This window comes from Elephantulus edwardii, unplaced genomic scaffold, assembly GCF_000299155.1.
Source record: "Elephantulus edwardii isolate Elephantulus edwardi_28Jun2011 unplaced genomic scaffold, EleEdw1.0 scaffold00193, whole genome shotgun sequence".
Taxonomy (NCBI): Eukaryota; Metazoa; Chordata; class Mammalia; order Macroscelidea; family Macroscelididae; genus Elephantulus; species Elephantulus edwardii.
Genome location: NW_006399943.1, coordinates 5161906 through 5174645, shown reverse-complemented (window position 1 = coordinate 5174645; position 12740 = coordinate 5161906). Strand labels below are relative to the sequence as shown.

The 12740-nt window shown below is 55.4% G+C and overlaps 3 protein-coding genes across 3 annotated transcripts in view; 2 read left to right on the top strand and 1 right to left on the bottom strand.

The window, feature by feature from the left end:
* Nucleotides 1-1885, top strand: part of SRMS (src-related kinase lacking C-terminal regulatory tyrosine and N-terminal myristylation sites) — a 7107-nt gene extending 5222 nt beyond the window's left edge. Inside the window, exons 6-8 of the mRNA XM_006896948.1 lie at nucleotides 979-1160; nucleotides 1238-1394; nucleotides 1692-1885. Of these exons, the coding sequence (XP_006897010.1) occupies nucleotides 979-1160; nucleotides 1238-1394; nucleotides 1692-1885 (533 nt within the window). The remainder of the gene's footprint in view (nucleotides 1-978; nucleotides 1161-1237; nucleotides 1395-1691) is intronic.
* Nucleotides 1886-4864: 2979 nt separating this feature from the next.
* PTK6 (protein tyrosine kinase 6) lies at nucleotides 4865-9653 on the top strand. The gene is given in 6 exon segments (XM_006903616.1): nucleotides 4865-5018; nucleotides 5376-5485; nucleotides 5487-5541; nucleotides 8466-8647; nucleotides 9106-9259; nucleotides 9466-9653. Coding segments are annotated over 6 exon segments (843 nt in total).
* Nucleotides 9654-11259: 1606 nt separating this feature from the next.
* On the bottom strand, nucleotides 11260-11927 carry PPDPF (pancreatic progenitor cell differentiation and proliferation factor). The gene is made up of 3 exons (XM_006896947.1): nucleotides 11873-11927; nucleotides 11577-11654; nucleotides 11260-11465 (listed from the first exon to the last, which is right to left on the bottom strand). Exons 1-3 carry the CDS (start codon nucleotides 11925-11927, stop codon nucleotides 11260-11262), a joined length of 339 nt encoding a protein of 112 aa, XP_006897009.1.
* Nucleotides 11928-12740: the final 813 nt, after the last annotated feature.

The window sequence follows — 12740 nt, the reverse complement described above, 5'->3', positions numbered from 1 at the left end:
CCCGCCTCTCCTCTCTGCCCCCTCACCGCCCGTCATGCCACGCCCCCGCCAGCCCTGCGCAGAGGCCTGCGGGGACACCCTCCCCGCCATCCCGCCTTACTCTTAATGATTCTCCCTCAAACACCTGAACCACTGCCCACAGCCCCCAAAGCCCATAGCCTTCAGGCTCCACCTCCTTCTGACCCCTACCCTACCTCTAGGCCCCAAACCCCACCTCAAGACCTTAGGGCCCACTCTGCACAGCCCTTTGTTTCTTTCTCACCTCCACCTCTCCATCCCCAGGACCCTAGCAGTGCATTCCAATCTCACCGCTGCTCATTTGGACACAGTCCATCCAGTCCCCCACGCCCACCCCCGTCCCCCCTCAGTCTCCTCTCACCCTCCTCAGTCTGCCTTTCTTCCTACTTCTGGACCCCCCAGGCCCTATCCTTAGCCCCAGGCCCCTCCTTACCACCCCCATCTCAGCTCCTCACAGCACAGCACAAGCCCCTACTGCGCCTTGGCCCCACTTCTTTGTCCACACCTTACGTACCTTCTTCTGGGACCCTGCTTCTGCACCATGCTCCCCACCCTTCGCCCATTTCTTCCCAGGACTCATTCTTACCCTGCCCCCTAGGGCTTCTTAAGGCTTCATGTGTTCCCCCCTTCCAGTCCTCCTGCCCCTCACAGATGGCCTGGTGGCTTCTGGTCAAGCAGTGGGCAGTGGCACCTGCTTCCTCTTAGGTCCTGGCCACCCAGGGTCACCCAAACACCTTCCCCTACTTTGGGCTTCCTTGGCCTTTCACCTCTAGGAGATCTGACTTGGTGATTGAGGACCAGGGTGTGCCAGGCTCCCTGATTGAGGAGCCCCTGCATGCCCCTCCTTGGCCATCACCCATGTGAAATCTCAGGTATCCCCTCCTTACTTGGGGCGTTCTCACCTCACTTCCAGGTGAGGACGGGTGACAAGGGCCCAAGTGATGCCCCTATGCCCTGCAGGTCCTGAGGGCAAGGCCTTGAGCCAGGCCCACCTGCTGAGCATGGCCTGCCAGGTAGCTGAGGGCATGGGTTACCTGGAGGAGCGGCGTATTGTGCACAGAGACCTGGCTGCCAGGAATGTGCTCGTGGGAGACGACCTCGCCTGCAAGGTGGCCGACTTCGGCCTGGCCCGGCTGCTCAAGGTCAGCATGGTTTTGAGCTGAGCTCCAAGGCCGTTGGGAAGGCCCTGCACCCCCAGCTATTGCTTTCTCTCCTCCAGGATGACATCTACTCACCTAGCAGTGGAATCAAGATCCCTGTTAAGTGGACAGCCCCCGAGGCTGCCAACTACAGGGTGTACTCACTGAAGTCAGACGTGTGGTCCTTCGGCATCTTGCTCTTCGAGGTCTTCACCTATGGCCAGTGTCCCTATGAAGGTAGGCAGGTGTCCAGCGAAGACAGCCACCTTTTGTGGGATCCAGTCTGAGGGAGGAAATACAACCCATTCTGAGGGCTCATCTAATCAAAGGGAAGAGGCACCGGCTGTCTTGGGTTTAATCTGACAGAAGAGGCCTGCTGAGAGAAGAGTCTCAGGCTCCTTCCCAGGGCTCATCTAATCCAAGAGAGGAGCCTGGCTTGTCCTGGGAGCTAGCCTGAGGGAGAAGGCAATGAGAAGATCTGGAGGTGAGCAGGTGTCTGCTGTGACCTAGGCCTGTCATTGGTCCCCTTCCCAGGAATGACCAACCAGGAGACGCTGCAGCAGATCTCTCGGGGGTACCGGCTGCCACGCCCGGCCGCCTGCCCCTCAGAAGTGTATGCGCTTATGATGGAGTGCTGGAAGGGCAGCCCCGAGGAGCGGCCCACCTTTGCTTTGCTGCTGGAGAGGCTGGGTGCCAGCTACAGATGTCTCCATCTGGCCAGCACGTGACTGGACACCACATACCCTTCTGCAGTAGCTGTAAACATACACAGAGGTGATGAAGCTGGAATTCCACCCACTGACCACTTGCAGAGCTTTGAGTGGACCTCATGAGGTGCATGCACATGCATGCACAGGAGGGTCCACACACACATGCATGTACAGGAGGCCTGCATGCATGCACCGGAGGGCCTCCACACACACATGTGCATAGGAGGGCCATCAAACACACACGTGCATAGGAGGTTCTCCACACACACGTGTACAGGGGCCTACATGCATGCACCGGAGGGCCTCCACACACACGTGTACAGGGGCCTACATGCATGCACAGGAGGGCCTCCACACATGTGTACAGGAGGGCCCCCTATACGTGTGCAGGAAGGCCCACATTTTCATATGTGCACACACCTGCTCTAGGCAGGTTCCCTCCCTCCCCTCCACGTGAATTCGAGGGCATGAACTCAGCACAGAAAGCCTTGCAGTGTGGACTTTTGGCCCAGGTGGACACTGGGCAGCAAGGCCTCAGAAACAGGATTGTAGTGAGCACAGAGAGTATCCAAACCTGTGCACACAGAAGCCAACACCAATAAATATTTATTGTCTGACTCAGACGTGAAGCCCAGGGCCTGTTGCTCTTTTGGGTGGGGTGAGCAGAGGAGGAAGAGCTGAGCCTAGGACATCATGTACTGGACAGGGAGCCCCTGAAGTTACTAGGGGGAGCTGCAGAAGAGTGTGGGTCTCAGATCTGTGCCTTCCTAAGCACCTTTTCCTATAAATAACTGTAGAAGTATCAAGGTGTAGGCTGGGGGAAATGAAGACGCAGAGGACTTGACTGGGGTTCAGGATGAGGATGAGGGGCCAGAGGACTCTAGCTAGAGGGTCACTACTGGCCACAGAAGAGGATAGGTGTGTCCTTTGGGACCCGAAGTCCAGCCCCAGCTACTTGGATGGGTCCTGATGGGAGGAGGGAATTCCTGTGCGCCAGGCTGGGACCCAGGCAGAGAGATCTAGGGAGTCAGAGCACAGCTGGATGAAGAGGGATGCCAATAGTGACCTGAGTCACTTGAGTCCAGGGGCAGCTCAGCTGCCCCCAGTTGGATGGGTTTGGCATTCTTTTCCTCCTTTTTCTTGTTGTGTACCATCGAGTCAGATCCGACTGGCACAGGAGCACCTGCTGGATGGGTTTGGCAACCATAAACCTTGGGGAGCAGCTGGGACTTGTTGCTCTTGAAACTGAGCTACTTCCTGGTCTGGCTGACCCACACTCAGGTCACGTGTGTGCTGGTCCGTCTCCTTCCCTGCAGTGACGTTCTCACCATCTGCTTCCTGTGCAGCTCACGCTGGCTGTGTGGATAAAGACCTCTACTCTGGCCTCTCCAATCCCGACTAGCTTCTGTGCCCTGCAGCATTGGCTGTGGGGGTGGGGGTATCCCTGAGTTAGATGCAGGGTGGGGGATGACATACAGGGGAGAAGGAGCAGAACAGCCCGAGCTTCTGCGTGAGAAATGGAGTTTGGGAAATATGGGGCTGGAGGTGGGGGGTGAACTCAAAGAGATGGACAGGGCCCAAGAGGACTGGACCTTGACCAGGTAGACGGGACAGAGCAAAAGGGTGGTGGGCTCATCCAGGAGATGGAGACCTGCATCTGCAGAGCTGAGCCCAGGGTGGGCACTTCCCGGGAGCTTCTCTTGCCTGGACACCTCTGATGTCCTGTCTAAGAGGCAATGACCTTTTCTTGGAGTGCCTGCACCCCAGGACACGGCCCGCAAACAAGTTCATGGGATTCTCAGAGTCTGAGCCCACCATAGCTTCTTACAGATAGCGTTCCAGACCAGCCCTTGCCACCCCATCCTGGCAGCTGCGTGCATGTCTTATCTGATGACCCTGACCCAGCTCGTCCAGCCTGCTCTGGGCAAGTGCTCACTGAGCTGCTGGAGAACCCTCCAGGGAACCTCCATGGTGCTGGCACTTCTTCCCACAGGTGAGACTCTGGCTCAGGCTGACCTTGCACTCCAGGTCGCTCTGGTCCCACAGGTTCCTACCTGACCACACCCTGGCCTGCTTCACTCTTGGTTGTGCTCACAGGGCGCAGAGGGCTGTCCTTCAGTGTGTGAGGCGGGGCTACTGGGGCAACTTACTCTGGGGAGCCTGCAGCCCACTCGGGCCACCAGAGCATGGGAGCAGTTTGGAGACAAGCCTTCTTGGCCCCTGGTGGCTCATTCCAAACCGAGATGGGGTGTGACTGCACTCCTAGCCCATTCCTACCCCTCAGGCTCACATTCCTGAATGTCAGCTGCTAACTCAGTCCTTCTGCAGTGGTCTCAGCAGGTCCAGCTGAGTGACCACCTTGGAGGGGGGATGAGGTCATGTGTTTCCCATAGGGATAGGGTAGTGGCCATTGTGGGTGTGGCCTGGTAGAGGTGGGCTCAAGTCTTTCTTAGTGCTGGCCATTTATGGGCATGGTCAGCCCACCTGTCTCAGGAGGAAGTAGGAGGGCCCTGGCTGGGTGGGAAGACCTATTGGGAGTTTCCCCGCCCTGATGCTCAGCAACCCAGCTGCCACTGTGTCTCCGTGCCACTCCTGTCCTTGCCCCTGTCCCTGAGGGTGAGGCCTCTACTCTCACCTTGCTATCTACGGCTGGGGCAGGATAGGGCACCCTGTACCTCTCACCCTGCTGTGAGGATAGGGCACCCCTACGCTCACCCTGCTGTCTGTGAGGATGGGCACTCTTGTACTACTCACCGTGCAGTCTAAGGCTGGGGCAGGGTCAGGCACCTCTGTACCCCTCACCCTCCAGTGAAGATAGGGCACTCTTGTACTACTCACCGTGCAGTCTAAGGCTGGGGCAGGGTCAGGCACCTCTGTACCCCTCACCCTCCAGTGAAGATAGGGCACTCTTGTACTACTCACCCCGCTTACTATGGGGCTAGGGCAGGATCAGGCACCCTAGTGCTCCCCGTTTCAGCCCTTGTCTGTCCCTGCGGCATGAGCCAGAGCCCTTTGCCCCATTGTGATGACTGGGAGCGGCCTCGGGAGGAGTTCAGTCTTTGCAGGAAGCTGGGCTCTGGCTACTTTGGTGAGGTCTTTGAAGGGCTGTGGAAAGAGCAGGTCCGAGTAGCCATCAAGGTGATTGCCCGAGGTAAGTGGGCTCAAGGGGACTTTGTGCCCTCTCCTTCTGCCCTGCCAGTACCCACAGCCCTGGCTCATCTGGCATTACCAAATAATGCCTTTAGAAGAGTTTTGAGTCCTTAGCATAAAACAGAGTGGTGGTAACACAAGTCCCCAGAGCCAGGAAACATTTGCCCCAGTTGTCTGTGGTTTAGGCTTCAGGCTGCCTAACGGAGTGGGGCTAGCAAGTGGAGGGTCACTGGGGTCTGGGGTGTCACAGTGACCCTGTCCTGTGAGCACTGAGGGGCGATGTGATGGACTGTGGGTCAAGTCAAGGCCAGCCCACTAGGGCCGGCTGGGTGCTGCAGCCACCAGTTTCCATCCACAGATGACTTGCTACACCAGCACACGTTCCAGGGAGAGAACCAGGCCATGAAGAGGCTGCGGCACAAACATATCCTGGCGCTGTATGCCATGGCATCTGTGGGGGATCCCGTCCGTGTACATCGTCACAGAGCTGATGCCCAAAGGGAGCCTGCTGGAGCTGCTGCGTGGTAAGGTCACAATACACGTCAACACGGCACCTGACATCACGTGACATGCCCACATGGTGCTGAGGGGGCACACACATTCACACAGCATCTGACACTCATGACATGCTCACATGGAGCTGATTGGACACATTCACACAGCCTCTGACATGGCATGGCACACCCAAATGACACTGGACATGATGACAGGCCCACATGACACTAATGGGACACACACATTCAGTGTCTGACTCAAAGGCACGTCACTGGTGAAACGTGCCACTGCTTCCTTTACCACCAAATCCAACTAGCCAAAGCCAGCCTTTGTGAATGAAACTCAAGCACGAGTCCCCTCAGAGTGCTGATTTTAGAAATGCTAATCTGGGATGTACTTTGTGTGCTGGAACAAGGTGATTTTGGACTGTCTCTATGGATACTTGTTAGGTCATAGGGTGTGGGGTTGGCTGTACCATACATAGGATATTTGCAACTCTCTGAATGTGAAATTCTGACACTTGTCATGTAAGGTTCAGTCAGCTCATGTGCTGCTAGGAGTTGTAGTCAGTTTGGTGGTCCCTGATGGCAACACTTCTGATCTGAGCTTGACTGCTGTGAGCCCTGCCCCCAACATGAGAAGCACCCAGAAGCCAAGCGCTGACCAGTCTGTTTGTGTAGACTGCCCCCTTCTGCTGCCAGTGTTGTCAGTAATGCTACAGTGAACAATCTGAACATAAATCCTTGCCCAAGTTCTGTCTGCACTGATCCCAGAGGCAAACTCTGGACAAAGGGATGCGCTTTCAGGTTCTTGGTAATGAATGGCTGCAACCTGGTCCATGGTCCCAGGTGCCTTTTCCCAAGCCTAGGTGGTTGGGTCCAGCTGAACATGGTTGCCTGCCCCATTCTACAAGAGCTGGTCCCCCTGTAACATCTCAGCTGAGACGGGTCCCCTACAGCCATCTGACTGCCCCATGCCCTCTGACCAGCTGACCTTGTTGTAATGTGCCATCGAGCTGCTTGTGACTCATAGCGACCCTATGTACAAGAACCCTAAATGCTGTTCTATCCTGTGCCAACCTCACCGTCTCAAACACACTTATTACCACCACTCCACTCACAGAATCGATCCATCTCATCAAGGGTCTTCCTCTCCTGTGCCGTCCCTCCACTCTCCCAAACATGATGTCCCTCTCCAAGGACCAGTCCCTCCTTGCAACATGCCCAAAGTATGTCAGACGAAGCTTCAGAATCCTTGACTCCAAGGAGCATTCTGGCTTCACTCTCTCCAGGACGAAACTGTTCTCCTAGCAGTCCATGGTATATTCAACACTCTTCTCCAGCACCACAGCTGAACAGCATCAATTCTCTTTCCATCATCCCTATTCACTGTCCAACTCTCACATAATTGCAAAGGCTATAGCCTGGATCAGGCGCACCTTAGTCTCCAGTCTGATGTCATTGCTCTTCTGTACTCTTGAGAGGTCCCTCACAGCTGACTTTCCCAATGCAATTCATCTCCTGATTTCCTGGCTGCTGTTATCAAGAGTGTTGACTGTGGAACCAAGCAAACTAAAACTGTTAACTATCTCAATCTCTTCACCATCCATACTGATGCTACCAATTGACTCAGTGGTGAGAATGTTTTCTTGATGTTGAGCTTCAATCCATATTGAAGACTGCAGTCCTTGAAGCAGCAAGCGTTTCAGGCCCTCCTCAATTTCAGCAAGCATGGTTGTGTCATCCACATAACACCGGTTATTGATTCTTCCACCAATCCTGATGCCACATTCCTTTTCATGTGTCCCAGATGATCTGTTCTGCATACAGATTGAAAAGGTATGAAGACAAAATACATCCCTAATGGGCCCCTTTCTTGATTTTGAACCATCCAGTGTCTCCCTGCTCTGTTCTGACGACTGCCTCTTGGTCCAAGTATAGGTTTCACACTAACATTAGCTAAAATATCCCTAGTACCACGACCTCTTCTAAAGCCAGCCTGCACATCTGGCTGTTTGTTCTCTGTTGACATACTGTTCCAAACGTTTTTGGATAATTTTCAGCAGAATCTTGCTTGCATGTGATATCAATGATATTGTTCGATAATTTCCACACTCTGTTGGGTCACCTTTCTTTGGAATGGGAACAAATATCGATCTCTTCCAGTCAGTTGGCCAGCTGGCTGTCCTCCAGATTTCCTGGCACAACTTAGTGAGCACATTCAGGGCAGTGTCTGTTTGTTGAAATAAATCAATCGGCATGCTGTCAACTCCTGGGGCCTTGTTTTTTGCCAATTCCTTCATAACCACTTGAACTTCTTCCTTCGTCACCATAGGCTCTTGCTCATATGCTATTTCATGAAATTCCTGTGTCAGCCAATTTCTTCTGATACAGTGACTCTGTGTACTCCTACCATCTTCTTTTTATACATCCTGGATCATTCAACATTCTACCCAAACTATCTTTAAGTATTGCCACCCGTGGCTTGAATTTGTTTTTCAACTCCTTCAGCTTAAGAAACGCTGAGCGAGTCCGGCCCTTTTGATTTTCTGACTCCCGCTCTCTGCACATTTCATTATAGTATTTTGCTTTGTTGTCCCAAGCTGCCTTCTGTTCAGCAGCATGATATGATCAGAATCTGAGAAATCCTGATTGCTTGAGACTTAGGCCATCACATCAGAGGCTGGTCAATGGGAGACGGGTGTTAAATGTTGTACGCAAAAGTTGGAAGGGTTGGTGGTGAAGTAGGGAAAGGGTGGGTTAAAAAAAACCCAAAGAAACACCACCCCCCCAAAAAAAAAACAAACCCAAACAAACACAGCCAGGTGGGCAGCAACACTGAATACTGGTCTTTCTCTAACTGGTAAATGTCTTTCATCTGCTCTTTTCTGTAGAATGCTTGTCTGTCAGATACTATTATATTTATAGTTGACCTTGGCTCCCCTTATTTGCAGACTCTGATGAGAAAGCACTTCCTGTCTCAGAGTTGGTGGACATTGCATCACAGGTGGCTGAGGGCATGTGCTACCTGGAGTCCCAGGACTACATTCACAGGGACCTGGCCGCCAGGAACATCCTTGTAGGGGACAACAACATCTGCAAAGTGGGGGACTTTGGGCTGGCCAGGCTCATCAAGGTAGGGTCAGGGGTGGTGCTTCCTCTGTGCAGATCTGGGGAAGGCTGAAGCTGCCAGTGGACACAAGATTAGCAGGTGTCCTTATGGGGAAGAGGGAGGCCAGGTCAGGATTCCCTTGAGGCTGCCCACAGCTAGGACAGATGAGCAAACGAGGTGAGTGGGGTGCCTGGAGTTCAGGTGACCAGGATGTGTGGCTGGATGAGGAGAAGCAAGGGCTCCAGGCCTTGGCAGTGGAAACATCCTCCCCCTCAGTTCAGTCCCCACTGTGCTGGACGCTGTCGGCCAGGCCCATGGCATTTCTATCTCAGAGCCAGGGACAAATGTATGGTCCCACCTGGCCTGCGGATGGCCCATCTGTGCCCCACCCCCCATGCCTGGAAACAGTGCCTCCAGCAGCACAGGATGCTGATACCTCAGCTTCATGCTCTTGGGGTGACCCTGGCACATGTCTCCTGTAGGAGGACATCTACCTGTCCTATGACCACAACATCCCCTACAAGTGGACGGCCCCCGAAGCACTGTCCAGAGGGCACTACTCCACCAAGTCGGACGTCTGGTCCTTTGGGGTTCTCCTCCATGAGGTTTTCCGCAGGGGTCAGATGCCTTACCCAGGTACCGGCCCACAGAGTCCCAGTGCAGGGAGAGCAGGATGGGCACCAGCTGGCCAGGGTGAGAGGTAACGCCCTGGGGTGAAGAACACGCCTGCTGATCTCCAGGCCTCAGGTCCCAGCAATGGCACAGGCCTGCTTGCCAGTATGGTACACTGGCCAGAGCTAGGAAGGATGTGCTGAGGGTACTGGCATTCCTCTTGTCCACAGGAATGTCCAACCATGAGACCTTCCTGAGGGTGGACTCCGGCTACCGCATGGCTCGCCCCCTGGAGTGTCCACCGACTGTGTACAAGCTGATGCTGGCCTGCTGGCAGCGAGACCCCATGCAGAGGCCCAGCTTCTATGCACTCTGGGAGAAGCTCTTCAGCTTTACCAAGTACGAGAACCCACTCTGAGCAAGCGAGGCCCTGTCCTGTGAGAGCGGCAGTGGACTTGGCGCCTGAGTGAGGCAGCCACGGCCTCAGATCTGCCAGTGAGTTTACCAGGAATGGTCCGGACTCTGGGAGGATCAAGCTGGTGGAGCCAAAGATCTTGTTCTGGGGGCCACACTTGGCTCCTGGGATAGCAGGGAATGGCTGTGGCAGGGCCTCCCATTCCTCCAGAAAGTAACAGCCCTCTTCTGGAACTGTGGGGGCTATTGGCAGAAACCAAGCCCAGCTGAGGACCTAGGGATGGAGGGTAGCTTCTCCTGTTGCCCTCGTTCCCGGACTGCAAAGACAACCAGACGTGTGTGAGGGGGCCTAGATCACAGCAGCTCTCTCTTCTGGGACCCAAGGGGTGGTGAGGCGAACGGCCAGGGCCATGGCGGACACCCAGCTGGATTAGTAGGAGCTGTGTACTCAGTCATCCTCAGCAGCAACCCCTCAAGCTGCCTCAGGAGACAAGCAAGGTGCCTTCCTCACTTGGCCTTGGACCAGCCGCCAGGAACCCAGGCACAGCAGCAGAGGGAGCTGGGATGCAATCACGCTTGCCGTGCCCAGAACCATACCTGGACACTTTCTGTGGATTCAAACACAGCTGTTTACAGTACAAGTGGAGGTAGGGCACCCCACCTTTCTGGACTCCTTGAGCTGTGTAAGCCCCATCCCCTCAATAAACTGTCCTCTGAAAGGCAGTATGTTTGGCACTGTAATTAATTATATGAATAAATTGTGATTCATGTTATAAACTGTCTAGGAATATAATATAAAGGTAAATGAAAACCTGTACTGGATAAAAAATAAGCTGCTCTCGAGAGCCTTGGTGTTCACCAGCCTTGGGTCTAGTCCTTAGGGGTCATGAGGTTTGAAACACGGGATCTAACACTTGCTGGAGATCTTTGGTCAAAGAGCCTTTGGTCACCCAAACTCAAGTGTGCCTAGTCACTCAGAGCCCTGGCTGGTCATCTCCTATACCCCTTTGTGTCTGGGTCGCTCAGAGTCCTGGTTGGTCACCTGTACCCATGAGTGCCTGGGTCACTCAGAGCCCTGGGAATGAGCAGAGCCAGTACCTCACCTGAGGAACCAAAGTGTCATGTCCTCCTGCCCATCAATGAACCTGTCTTGGGCAGCTGGGGTCAGGGTGTAGGCCTGAGAGCTGGGGGACCCCTTCCTGGGCTTTGTTCCAGAGGGCTAAAGAGTTGGTACCTCTATATCCTCCCTGACAGTGTGGCCCAGTGGGTAGCACAGAGGTTGGGCAGGGTCACACAAGTGCACGCGTGCACACACACACACTCACACAGCAGGTCCTGGTGATATAGGCACAAACATCACAGCCGGTTGGTGGCTTCAAGTTTATTTCCACTTGGGGAGGATAAAACAGCTATGGATATTCGAAAAGCTCATGTGTGATTAGACAGTAAAGAATGTGGTTCTCTCAACTTTTTGGTCTTTTGCTTTTTTGAAATAGAAAGAACCACCCACTTTTGCACTTGGTGCACCTGCCTAGTCTATGGGGTGGGGCAGGGAGGTGCTGACAGAAGCCCCTCAGGAAGGCGTCGGTGGTGGTGGTGTCGGTGCCCTTTCAAGAGGAGCCCGGGGCCAGCGCCGCCTGGGTGCTGCCAGGCTGCTTCCTTGTGTTGCCCTGGGCCAGGTCACAGGCGACCACACTGCCAGAGGCCTGGGGTCGCAAGCGCTCTGGGGACTCCAACACAGTGGCCATGAATGGGACACTGGTCTTCCCGAAAAAGAAGCTGGCCCACCAGTGGCCCGGGTCAGCCTTGGGGAGCCCTGGGGGAAGCAAGGCAGAGTTAGGGTGTGACTGGCAGTCCTGAGGTGCTTGGCCAGCTGGCACAGGACTGGCTGCCCTTCCAGAGCTGGGGGTGGGGGGGCTGTACTCACCTGGGTAGTGGGGAATGGCTTCCCCCGGGTACTCAGTGCTTCCACAGGAGCTGTTACTGGAAGTGGATCCCAGACGGCCTGAGGAGGGGAGGCAGGTCAGCAGGACAGGGGCTCTGACCGCTAGCCTTCCAACCACGGCCTGTCACAGCAATGATAGGGGCCCAATTCCAGGAAGGAATCTCAAGGAACTGGGAGCATGGATCACGGTGGCTAACTAGGTGGCCTGGAGGGCAGGCGGCCACCGTCTGGTCTCAGGGTGCGGGGCTGGGGCACGCAGGGCAAGGGTCCCTACTCACGCCGGTAGTAGTCGTGGGTGGCCACAAGCGAGCCGCTGGAGGGGATGGCTGCCATACTCTTGTCGTGGCTTGGTGGACACCTACGCACGGGTGGGCGGGGTCAGGGGACCCGCTGGGGCCAGAGCTCCCCGCGGGCTGAGGCTGCAGCGGCGGCGGGCGGGGCCGGGGTGCAGGCCCGCCTTCCCGCGCCGCCAGTTCCAACCGGCCTGGGCCGGCCGCACGGACGAAACAAAGGCGTTTTGTGCACGGGTTGCCGGCGTCCTCGGTCCTGGGACCCGGCCGTGCTGGACACTCACAGGCTTCCCGCCGCAGCCGCGGTACACCCAGTGCCCGCCCGCGCTGCAGCCGGACCGGAGGAGGCCCTGCGCACCCCGCATCCCAGGCCTTACCTCGGCAGCGACCCCTCGGGCCTCGGCGCGATCACGGGTGGCAGGACACCGGGAGGGAAGAAAAAAGCCCCTAAGCCACGAAGCCCATCTGCGCAGGAGATCGCGGAAACAGAGTCCAGCACCGCGACGTGCGCGCACCGTGCGCACACGCACACCCGCTGACTTATACGTGCGGCGTCGTGAGGGCGGGGCGACAGGCCACGCCCCAGGGCAGACCACGCCCCTGCGTGCGGCACCGCCCCCTTCTGGGCCCTGAGGTGTTTTTTTGTTTTTTGTTTTAATTAATTTTAATGAAACATTACAGAAACTTAGGGTTTCCATTCATTGTTGCACTTATCTCCCTATACCCCCTCCCCCCCAATTCGCTCTTCTCTTTGAAAAGTAAAATTCTTTCATTGTTATACAATCCCTCCCCCAGGTCCACTCCAAAGTGCAGCCTTCATTCTGGCCTCCAGTCATGACAATAATACCTAATCACA